Source organism: Rhinoderma darwinii, chromosome 5, assembly GCF_050947455.1.
Source record: "Rhinoderma darwinii isolate aRhiDar2 chromosome 5, aRhiDar2.hap1, whole genome shotgun sequence".
Taxonomy (NCBI): Eukaryota; Metazoa; Chordata; class Amphibia; order Anura; family Rhinodermatidae; genus Rhinoderma; species Rhinoderma darwinii.
In genome coordinates, this window is record NC_134691.1 from 14,353,263 (window position 1) to 14,365,524 (window position 12,262).

General features: G+C 42.3%; 1 protein-coding gene across 2 annotated transcripts in view; it reads right to left on the reverse strand.

Moving 5' to 3' along the window:
• Positions 1–12,262, reverse strand: part of PHF20L1 (PHD finger protein 20 like 1) — a 91,138-nt gene that overhangs the window by 56,872 nt on the left and 22,004 nt on the right. Inside the window, exons 3-4 of one of the 2 annotated variants that reach the window (XM_075825710.1) lie at positions 5,234–5,423; positions 3,530–3,614 (exon numbers count right to left, since the gene is read on the reverse strand). In XM_075825710.1, the coding sequence (XP_075681825.1) occupies positions 3,530–3,614; positions 5,234–5,423 (275 nt within the window). The remainder of the gene's footprint in view (positions 1–3,529; positions 3,615–5,233; positions 5,424–12,262) is intronic. The other variant, XM_075825711.1, reaches the window with a different exon arrangement.

Here is a 12,262-nt window from a genome sequence, read left to right on the forward strand (position 1 = left end):
GGCAAAAAACTGACAAAATTGCCCCCATTGATTTCAGGTGTGTTTTTTTTCCCCCCTGGCAGCTTTTGGCTGCTTGCGGGAAGAAAAGCGTCCTGTCCGTCCTTGTCGCGGTTTCCACTTGAATCAATGGGAGGCAGAAAAAGAACCGGCAGCACTCGTTTTCAATGGCCAATTAAACGCAGAGAAATATATACGTGCAGGCAGTTCAAAATCTGCCTAAAAATTCCTATGGGTCGATACGATTACGGCGATACTAAATTGAAATCTTTTTTTTTTTTACAATGTACTACAATTTTTTTTTTTTTAAAAATAGTTTTGTGTCGCCGTATTCTCCCAGCCGTAACTCGAGGTGTGAGGGATTATTTTTTGCATGGAGAGCTGTAGGTTTTGTTGGTACCATTTTGGGGTACATGCGACTTTTTGATAAAGTTTATTCCATATTTTGGGGGAAGTAAGATGACCATAAACAGCAAATCTGTTTTTTTTTTGTTTTTTTTACAGCGTTTACCCCTATTTCTTATGTCTTAGATGCAACGGTCGCTATTGACCAAGGCATCTAAGTGGTTAAATGTTTGTTTAATATCTCTAAGGCCCTGTTCACACAGAGCTTTTTGTGGGCAGAATTCCTTCAGGGAAAAAAACGCCTGTGTCTCCCTTTGAAATCAATGGGGGCGAATTCAGTTATTTTGATGCGGATTCTGACATGGTTTCCACGTCCAAGTCAGCGCCAAAAAAACCTCTGTGTGAACAGACCCTAAGGGATTCCTAGTATGTATATATACGCTTTGACTAAATATTCGCTTTGACTAAATCAATATCGTAGTCGACTGCGCTACTCATTCCGTCAAAACGACGGAACCCTTACACAACGGTGACAAACGGAAACCATTTGCACCGGATCCGTCACCATTGAAATCAAAACCTATGGTTTTCTTTTGTTACAGTTTGGATTTCGTTCATGGGTTACCCTGACGGGAAGGTCCGATGGAACCCGCGAACAGTCCCGACGCAGACGTAAAGGAAGCCTTACACGAATAAACTCAGGACAGCCCTGGGCCTATGTTAGGCCCAGGGATGCCCTTAAAACACCATACCATTACGTCCGGGGGTTGATGTTTGGAGCGCGCTCCATAGACTGCGGGTGTCGGCTGTATTTTACAGCGGACACCCGGGACTAACAGCCGGGAACAGTGATCGCGCTGTTCCTGGCTGTTTAACCCCTCAAACGCTGTGGTCAATCGCGACCACAGCATCTGAGGCTTTGAAAAGAGGGGCGGCCCCCTCCAACGCAATGAGATCGGGGGGTGATGATGGTTGTTATGGCAGCCCAGGGGCCTACTGAAGGCCCCCAGGACTGCCTTCATTCTGCCTTTGCCAAGCCCTGCATGTGGCAGGGCATAACAGATGCCTGTAAAAATGACGATATACTGCAATACATTAGTCTGGGGATGTCTAATACATTAGTATTGCAGTATATTGTACCAGCGATCTAACGTTCGCAGGTTGAAGTCCCCTAGGGGGGCTAATAAAGGATGTGAAAAAAAAAGTGAAAAAAAATTTTTTTAGTAGTAAAAAAAAAAATATTAAAAAGTTCCCAAAACCCCCTTTTTCCCCATAAAGTAATGTAAAAAATGTAAAAAGTAAACAAAATTAGTATCGCTGCGTCCGTAAAAGTCTGAACTATTACAATACAGCGTTATTTAATGCGCACGGTAAACGCTGTAAAAAAGAAAAAAAGTTACTGTTTTTGTCAACTTAGCTCTAAAAAAAAAATGTAATAAAAAGTGATTAAAACGTCCTACGTACCCAAAAAAAAAATGGTACCGATAAAAACGACAGCTCGTCCCGCAAAAATTAAGCCCGCACACGGCACAAATGGTGAAAAAATTTAAAAAAAAAGTCGTGGCTCTCAGAATGTGGGGAGACAAAACATTTTTTTTTTTTAACAAAGAGTTTATTATCAATAAAAGTAGTAAAATATAAAAAAAACAAAAACTATATAAATTTGGTATCACCGTCATCGTATTGAGCCACAAAAAGATAAGTTGTCGTTTTTACCGCACGGTGAAAGCCGTAAAAACGAAACCCAAAAACAATTGAGTAATCGCAGTTTTTTTCCAACTTTAGACCGCAAAAAAATTTGTTTTCCGTTTCCCAGTACATTATATGGAACTATAAAATGGTACCAAAAGAAACTCCTCCCGCAAACCATAAGCCCTCGCACCGCTCTATTGTCGCAAAAATAAAAGTCTCTTGGAATGCGGGGAGTGAAAAACGAAAATTAAAAATCAAAAAATGGCTTCGTCCTGAAGGGGTTAATGCCTTTCATCGATGATAAACAATGTGAGAATTTACCGTTATGGGGATTAAATATAAGTTTATATTATTTGCCGCGATAGAATTTTAACCCCTTTACACCGAAGGTATTTTAACCCTTAATGACCAAGCCATTTTTGACGTTTTTCCATCGTCTCATTCGAAGAGCTAGAACTTTTTTATTTGTTTTTTTGCGTGACAAGTTGTATTTTTTATAGCACCATTTGACCCTGAAATTTCGCCATTATTTTTTGCGTCTTAAATTTTCGCCGTTTACCGTGTGGTATAAATAACATGACTTTATTCAGCGGGTCGTTACGATTGCGGCGATACCGAATGGAGATCGTTTTTTTAGGTTTTCCTACTTTTACACAGTAAAAACACTTTTTTCAAAATAATTCGTTTTTGTGTCGCCATATTTTAAAAGCGATTTTTTATTTTTCCACCGATGCAGCTGTACGAGCTGTATTATTTTTTCCGGGACGGCTTGTATTTTATATTGGTACCATTTTGAAGTACATCCGACTTATCAAATTTTTTAGAAAACAGTCATTCTGGCATTGTTTTTATTTTATTTTTACGGCATTCACCGCGCGGGTTAAATAACGCAATCGTTTTACAGTTTTGGTCGTTACAGACGCGGGCGATACCAAATATGTGTAACGTTTTACTTTTTTTCCTAATAAAGTATTTTGTAAGGGGAAAAAGTGGGTTTTTAATGTTTTTTTTACATGGGACTTTTATTTATTTATTTAAAACTTTAATAAACTTTTTTTTTAGTCCCAGTAGGGACCTTCACCATGTGATCCGTTGATCGCTTTTATAATACACAGCAATACAATCACAAGGGGCAGACCAAGGGGCCTTTGTTAGGCCCCCAGCTGCCATAGAAACCATCGGAACCCCGCAATTGCATTGTGGGTTGCCAGTCTGATGCGTCAGTCACTTTTGATCGCCGCATCCGAAGGGTTAAACATAATCGGAGACCACTGCTAGTGGTCTCCGATCGTTGCTTTGAAGCCCGAGGCTTGCTTCAGGAGCCCAATGCGGGAAAACTCCTTCTGAAGTGCCGACGTGAAAAGGCGGCGCTTCAGAAGAACTACCCTGAACGGCCGAGGTAAAAACACTATATGGCGGTCGTTAAGGGGTTAAATAAACAGATCTCAGAGCCCACGTTATATTAGTCAGTGACGAGCTCCTCAGTACTACAAACCTTCCTTGTTTATGGTTTCGATCTTGGCAGGATAATAGCGACAGTCCGTCCAACGTGCAAGAACCTCTTCTCCTTCTTTAAAATCCTAGCAAAAAAAAAAGACAGTAAAAATGTGCTGGAAAAAGAAATTGGCCCATTTTGATGACCCCGGGGTAACTCTTTACATTCCATTGTTTCAAGAAAGTATCTAAACTTTTCTCGATCCAGTATTATTTTAGATTCACAGCTCTTACAGTAAAGAATCCTTTTCATGTATAGGGATTTCATTGATTTACTTCAGTTGCAGAGGGCAGCCCTGTTGTCTTTCAGTGGTGACTACACAGCCAACAGCTGCTCACATTATTTTTTGTACGGGGCATTTATAGATTTGTATCAACTGATCATGACCTCCCTTAAAGGTCTCCTCTCAAGTCTGAATACATATATTCACCTCTGGACATAAAGCCTACCTATAGAATTAATCTGGAAGAAAACGTAAGACCATTGTAAATACATTGCATTACTTATCTTGCAGAGATTGAATTATACTCCAGAGCTGCAATCATAATTCTGAGCCGAAATATCCCAGTATTCCCTGATGGTTCAGTGTCTGCATGTCTTAAGCCACGTTCTCACGCGGCACATTTATTGCGGATATTTCTGTGACTGCAAATCACTTCCATACATGTGAATGGGGTTGTTTCTGCAGCAAGCGCGTGCATTTCTGCACATTCAATTCAGATTAATGGGGCAGTCACAGATTTTATTTTTTTAGCTGCGTGTGAATTTACCCTTACATACTCTAGTAACGTCCAGAGCTGCATTCAACGCTTTACTAGTTTCCTGTGAGTTTTCCTGTTCGAGTGAGTTCAGACAAGACAGATAAAATCTTCTGCAGATCGGCCCGTGAATCCGCCGCAAAACCCACACGTGTTACATCCGCATTGTACTGTAAACTGTCCTGGAAATCTGCAGCGTGTGAACACACCTTTAAAGCACTCTGAAACCTTACTGCTGCCCCTTGCCGGTTCAGTGCCTGGGCATTGTCCTGGTGTGGCACATTGTAGATGTAGACGGCTCAGACACGGTCAACCTCCATCAATCCAGAGCAGCAGCATGCGGCGCATTACAGAATGTCGCGGTGCATTGGAGGGGTCACCTGGGAAGCAAAAATCTTTTTAGGGCCTGGAAAAGACCTAAATAAAACCAAAAAGCATCACTTACCTATCCTTGCTCCTGGCGATCCAGTGCTACTCCGGCACTGGATCCGGCGGCACTCCCGGTGCTTGTTTACATGCACGTAGCATGTAACCGCTGCAGCCAATCAGAGGGCTCAGCGGAGCGCTCTGGTGACGAATCCCCTTATTGGCTGCAGCAGTCACATGCTACGTGCATGTAAACATCCACCGGGACTGGCGCCAGCGCGGCAGCACTGGATCGCCGGGGGCAAGGATCGGTATTGCTTTTTTGTTTTATTTATTTAATTTGCAGTCCCTAAATGTCACTTCCTGGATGACCCCTTTAATGGATTTGGCTGCTGACTGGCCTTTGAATGTTGACCGATCCCAAGTAGCAACTAGGAGAATTTTGGATGCAGCTCTGAATGCAACTGGAGTATGAGACATGATTTAACTCATGCAAACGGTCTGCAGAGTTACTGAATATTCTATGTGGAAAAGCAGATCTACACATCGGTCAGGACAGCGTAAGAATATGGAGCATTACAGGAGACGGTGACTGTACAACGTTCTCCTCATCGTCCCGCAGTCCTTCTTTTCTTAGTGCCGGCCTTTCGAAAGGACGGATGCGGCTGCTGTCCCAGTCAATCCATTCATCGTATCGGCTGCTCCAACGTTCAAAATGGATCAACATTTTTCCCTCTTCATAATCTATTTTCTCTATCTTTGATGCATACCTGAAGAAAGAAAACCAACAGAAATCATAGAGAGCCCAACAAGCGACTGCTTCATGCAACAAGCAACGTCTACCAGAATCTATTGTAGAATAAAACCTTCTGCAACTTTCTAATATACTCTGTGCTTCAATTTCACACTATTTTCAAGTTCTCTGCTTGCTGTCAGTGAATGCCAACATTTTTATTTACATACAGAGGCTGAAAACCTGCAGAGAACAAATACAGCGGAAGAGTTTGCTACAATTGTGTCCTGTCCAGACAGTTCTCTGGGAGCTAAACCGTGGGGGATCTAGGCGGATACATTTTACATAAGTTATATTCTTGCACATTTGCGCTGATACATTGTAGCAAACTTTCAGGACAGGAGAGATATTTGTGCTGCAATGTTTGGCTCTCAAACTATGGTCTAGACTAGATACTAGGGTTGTCACAATATCAGAAATTGGACTTCGATAACGCTATTTCGTGTAGTATTGCGATTCTCGATAAAAAAAAAAATGAGATTTTATGATGTGAGGCGCGCGGTGTGATGAATTTTGAACCTCCAAGTGCCTCACATTAATAGTAATTAACCCCATCATGTTTCTCAGTCATCATGGACAACATTGGGTTAATGTGTGGGGTACATGATGGGGTTAATTACTATTAATGTGAGGCACTTGGAGGTTCAAAATTCATCATCACACCTCGTGCCTCATATTAAATACGTGAAAGAAAGAAGTTTTTATTTTAATTTATTACAGCGTAAACATGAATGTTGCTTTAGATTTGTCCGTACGGTCACGCCGATACATGTACTGTTCTATATCTATATACTGATAGTAATGTACTGTTCTATATCTATATACTGATAGTAATGTACTGTTCTATATCTATATACTGATAGTAATGTACTGTTCTATATCTATATACCGATAGTAATGTACTGTTCTATATCTATATACTGATAGTAATGTACTGTTCTATATCTATATACCGATAGTAATGTACTGTTCTATATCTATATACTGATAGTAATGTACTGTTCTATATCTATATACTGATAGTAATGTACTGTTCTATATCTATATACCGATAGTAATGTACTGTTCTATATCTATATACTGATAGTAATGTACTGTTCTATATCTATATACTGATAGTAATGTACTGTTCTATATCTATATACGGATAGTAATGTACTGTTCTATATCTATATACGGATAGTAATGTACTGTTCTATATCTATATACTGATTGTACACAGGCAGCTGTTCAGACAGATCTCAGTATGCCCTAACAGGAAATATGGTAAGACAGCCCTGGGGTCCTTCAATGGACCCTGGGCTGTCTGCCCATATATGGTATGTCCCTCGATCGCATGACAGGGATTCCCAGTGACGCGATCCAAGGGGCATCCCCCCTTCTCACTCACCCCTTGAATGCTGTGGTCAGCTTTGATCGCAGCATTCAGGGGAATAACGGCGAGGTGAGAGGTTTCTCCGATCTCCGCTGTTATTAGCGGGGCTGCGGCTGTGTAATACAGTCATTGCCCCACTGCTGACAAGTGCGCGCGCGGTCAGAATGAGGTGATGCGGCCGGTGCTGCGCTAAAGAGCGGCGGCACGGGCACTGAAACCAGAGAACATGGGGGTGTTTTGCAGTGCGCCCGCCATGTTCAGTGCTGGCGCTCATTAATGCAGCGCTGGCCGCATCACCTCATACTGACCGCGCGCGCACTTGTCAGGACTCAGGAGCGGGGCAATGGCTGTATCGCACATGTATCACACAGCCGCAGCCCGCTCTGACTACATTCTAAGTTACTATACTAAGAGGTGCGGCCGAACAGCTTAGTATCGAATACATGAATTAACGGTATTGAACCGTTTGAGGGTGCACAGTATCAAAATAGTATCAATATTTCGATGCATCGTGCACCCCTAGTCTAAACTAGATACAATTGCAGAAAATCCTCAGATGGGAGGAATCGGTCTGCGGGGTGTCAGCAGAGATCTTCAAAATAGCGTGGAATCTAAACAAAGTATATTAGAACGATTTTTAATACTTTCCATTTTACAATGAGAACGCCCCTTCCTGTTTGACCCTGACCCCTCTTAGGTCCTGGTCCCCGGATTTAGTGGACAGGTAGTCGTGAAGCTGTTCTTCATTTAAAAGGAGATTTACAACGATAATAAATCGCTTAACAGTGTGAGAAGACGGCGGTTGTAGAGATTCATCTCCCTCTTCCTGTGTACCTACAACTATGAACATTATTTTATTTTTAGATTCCAAGTTCTGTGCGGATTCATTTAATATATATTTCTAGGTGTCGAAGCTCCATTTTTCTAATACAGAGCTCCAAATCCCCTGAGAGCTATACGATAACTTACTGGTTGCCTGCAGCCACCACTAGAGGGAGCTTATGTGCTTTCTGCATATATATTATGGAGTTCAAGGTGAGATGTATAAATCTGTATGCAGTGAGCTCCCTCTAGTGGTAGCTGCAAGTACCACCTCTATGGCTGTGTAAAGGGAAGTGATTTGGAGCGCTGAAAAGAAAAAAACAAACATAGCTCCGACGCCTACAGAGATATATTATTAAAATTATTCACCACTGAATTTTGGACCTACAATGACGTTCACTGTTGGACTTTAACACCGCGCATATTACACCGTGTGGAGATTTACAATGTTTAGCCCGTTTGGCATAAGTCTACATCCCCTTTAAATTAATGGGGGGGGGGGGGGGGGGTTATAGAAAGTAAGAGCAGTAAACTTCATCTGCAGCACTGAAGAGTATGGTTGCTTAGCTGACTAAGAATTGCCTGCACAGATATATTGTAACAAACCATCAGCTGTGTGAGAAAGACTAGGTCAGAATGGTTTCTCAGCCTATAGATGTAACTAGGAATGTATCAGTTCGCTGACAGCAAGCAGATTTCTTGAGCTAGTTACAGAAAACACTTTCAACTACTGTCTAATGGATAGTATAATATACTGTATACCAAATCCTCACCCTTTGAGATTTTGCTTGCTGTCAGTGAATGACAACATTCTTTTTACATGCAGAGACTGAAAACCCGTACAGACCTAATGCTTGTCACATCTGAGGGTTCGGTACACTTGTATCCAGTCTGGACAATCCTCAGAACTGCAGACTGATCCAACGTAGCAAATCTTCAGTACAGGAGAGAAACCCCCTCCCTGGTATCTGGTATTGCAGTAGTCACTTAAAGGGGGCTGAGCTGCAATACCAGACACATCCCATAGAGAAAAGTGGCGCTGAATCCTGGACAACCCCTTTAAAAAATAATTTTAACCTAAAACTCCAAAATGATCAGTAAATATATTTATTTCAATCGTCCGGTCAGGATGCTAGAATTATTTTATATAGAAGGTCGTACGGGAGCTGGACATGTTTCACTATGTAACTCGCTCGTATTTTCCATTCAGGAATTTGAGAAGCTGGATGACCACCTCGGTGGGAGCTGCACTAGTGGATAAATTGGTGGTCACCCAGTTAGTCCAGAAAGAGATGTGACCATATTTTCCCTTAAAATTGATTTTCAGCTGTTTATTGAAGGTACTGCCCAGTACTGAACAGTCTCCCATGGTAGGTAAGGACAAAAAAATAAAAAATAAAAATGGTTTTTCTTCCGCCCACCCCTTGGTTGCTCTTCCAGGCCGCGGCTTCATAATGTAGCGGGCAGGCAGATGCGTGTTCTCACCAGCTGTACCCGCTCGCTCCACTCACTCAGACCATGCTGAAGTCTATATAAGAGGCTTCGGCTATGCTCAGAGTTTTATTTTGCGATGTATGCGTTGGGTATGCTTCCGGCGTATATGCTGAAGATATGCATAGGCCCATTAAAGAGACTGTCACCACATTATAAGTGCCCTGTCTCCTACATGAGGAGATGGGCGCTGTAATGTAGGTGACGGCAATGCTTTTTATTTAAAAAAAACCAATCTATTTTCACCACTTTATTAGCGATTTTAGATTTATGCTAATGAGTTTCTCAATGGACAACTGGGCGTGTTTTACTATTGACCAAGTGGGCGTTGTACAGAGGAGTGTATGACGCTGACCAATCAGTGACCAATCAGTGACCAATCAGCGTCACACACTTCTCTCCATTCATTTACACAGCGCATAGGGATCCTTTTAGATCCTTATGTGCTGTCTTATACTAACACATTAACGATACTGAAGTGTTTAGACAGTGAATAGACATTCCATGGGATGTCTATTCACAATCCCTGCACTTTGTTACTGTTCCTGTGGTAGTTACAGCAGAGGACGCGTAATCTCGCGAGATTACACTGTAAATGACAGGTTACAGGGAGATTACGCTTGCTCTGCTGTAACTACGACAGAAACATTAACGAAGTGTCGGGATTGTGAATAGACATCCCGTGGAATGTCTATTCACTGTCTAAACACTTCAGTATCGTTAACATGTTAGTATAAGACAGCACATAAGGATCTAGCAGGATCCCTATGTGCTGAGGAAATGAATGGGGAGAAGTGTATGACGCTGATTGGTCACTGATTGGTCAGCGTCACACATTCCTCTGTACAATGTCCACTTGGTCCAATAGTAAAACACGCCCAGTTGTCCATTGAGAAACTCATTAGCATAAAGCTAAAATCGCTAATAACGTGGTGAAAATAGATCTGTTCAGGGAAAACCAGTGAAGGGGAATGAAAGGGGTGCAGCACTGTGTCCCCTCCACAGCGGTAAAGATGGACGGGAGCGCCGCTGCACAGGCGGCAAAGGTTAGAAGGGAAGACAGCACTGCGGACCCTTCATTCTCAGTATCAGTGGGGGTCTCACCAATCAGAGTGATGGCAAATCCTAGCGATATGCCATCACTTTATAATATAGGAATAACCCTTGAACCTGTTTAGCATTTGGACATTCTGCTACCTCCAAATGTGTTACCGGGTCAAAGCAAATTGCCAGAAGGTTAAACTAAAACGATTCTGATCCGTGTGTTAAACCTGCATCATTTATTTGTTAAAAATTCCACATGTAACCTTTTCTCATGCAGTTACATCCCAGGCTGTCAGCTACATTGATTTTCATTTAAACACAAGTAGGAGGAGAAGCTAGCTACTTCCTCTCGCTGCTGCTATCACTATTCAACGACACTTCCCAGAATTCCTTGTTAACAGCTCGTTATAACAAAAAGCCTAAAAGGTAAAAGCTACAAGTTATTGATAAGAATGTCTTATCTTTCACATCCCAGATGAAAAAAAACCATTGGATACACTGAACAAATAAAAATGTGGTCGCTGATAGCTGGTCATGTGTCACATGGCTTATCTCCCACAAAGGATAGGACATATTAAAATCTAACATGCCCTACCTTTCTACCTTTCTTTCCCCCCCCCCCCCCCCAACATCTGCTGCCGGGGGGAGGGTTGGGATACCACATACACATTAGTCCTCCAGAAATCTGCCCACTTTGCTCCATGTTTGGCCTCCTTTAGAGGGATGTAATGAGGAATGACACAGGGAGGTTAAAAGACTGGGTGACAGAGTAATGAGCCCCATGAGAGTCAATATGGACGACGCCAAGAATCTTTCAGACAGTTGTGGCCTGGGGGGTCAGGAACTGAAGTCTGGAGTGAAAAGTTGAACTTACAAGGGACTACACACAATGATTCACGAGAACAGGAAAGTTTTATCTCTTTGGCTTACCAGCCTTACACTTTACCAGGCTGGCACCATTAGACAAGAAGAGTTCAGTACGGCACGGCTAACAAAATCAACACTCTATTAAATACAGATACTCAAATCAAATGCCGATTTAAATGACGTTCACCTTCGCAGAAATGTCCAATACATCGAAATTAAAAATGAAGTAACTTTGTATATAGTCTGGATTACAAAACTTCTACAATTTTGCAATTACAGCTTCTATCCTGTCCTGTGTGTCTCCATGGTTACAGACTACAAACAAACCACGTGTAGTCAAGATCCTGCAGTCATGATTCCTTTCTTCTGTCCCCTTCTAAGGCTATGTTCACACGGAGTATTTTGGGGGAGGAATATCTGCCTCAAAATTCCGTTTGGAACTTTGAGGCAGATATTCCTCTCCCTGCACGCCGATTTTCGCGGCGATTATCGCGCCGTTTTTCGCCCGCGGCCATTGAGCGCCGTGGGCATAAGACAGCGAGAAATACGCTTTCTCCTGCCTCCCATTGAAGTCAATGGGAGGTCAGAGGCGGAAGCGCCTGAAGATAGGGCATGTCGCTTCTTTTTCCGGCGAGGCAGTTTTACTGCTCGCGGGAAAAAGACGCCGACGCCTCCCATTGAAATCAATGGGAGGCGTTCTCGGGCCGTTTTTGCCGAGTTTTGCGACGCTGTTTCCGCGTCAAAAAACTCGGCAAAATACCCCGTGTGAACATAGCCTAACTTACCTACCGAACAAGAAAAAAACAGGACACGCGGAAAGGAGTGTCACTGCAGAAGCTGACTACATATGGATTGTTTGTAGTCTGTTACCATGGAGATATATAGAACTGTATCGGAGCTGTGCACATAAAGGTAGGACATTTTTAATTAAGAGTATTTGCAAAGTTGATTTATTTTTCATTTCAGATGCACTGGAACAATAAAACAAAATTGGTTGCAAAGCTTATAGGGGTCACAACAACACAACATCCAATATTCACAATGACATGAGCAATACAGTAGCAATGTTACTGTGGGTTAAGAAAATACATACACTACCTCCTACTACTTTCAGTCCGGGTTAAAGCCTGTATTATATTCCAGAGCTGCTTTCACAATTTTGAAGGCTTTAGAACTGAAATCTCCCAGCATTCCTTGCCAGTTCAATGTCGGCACAC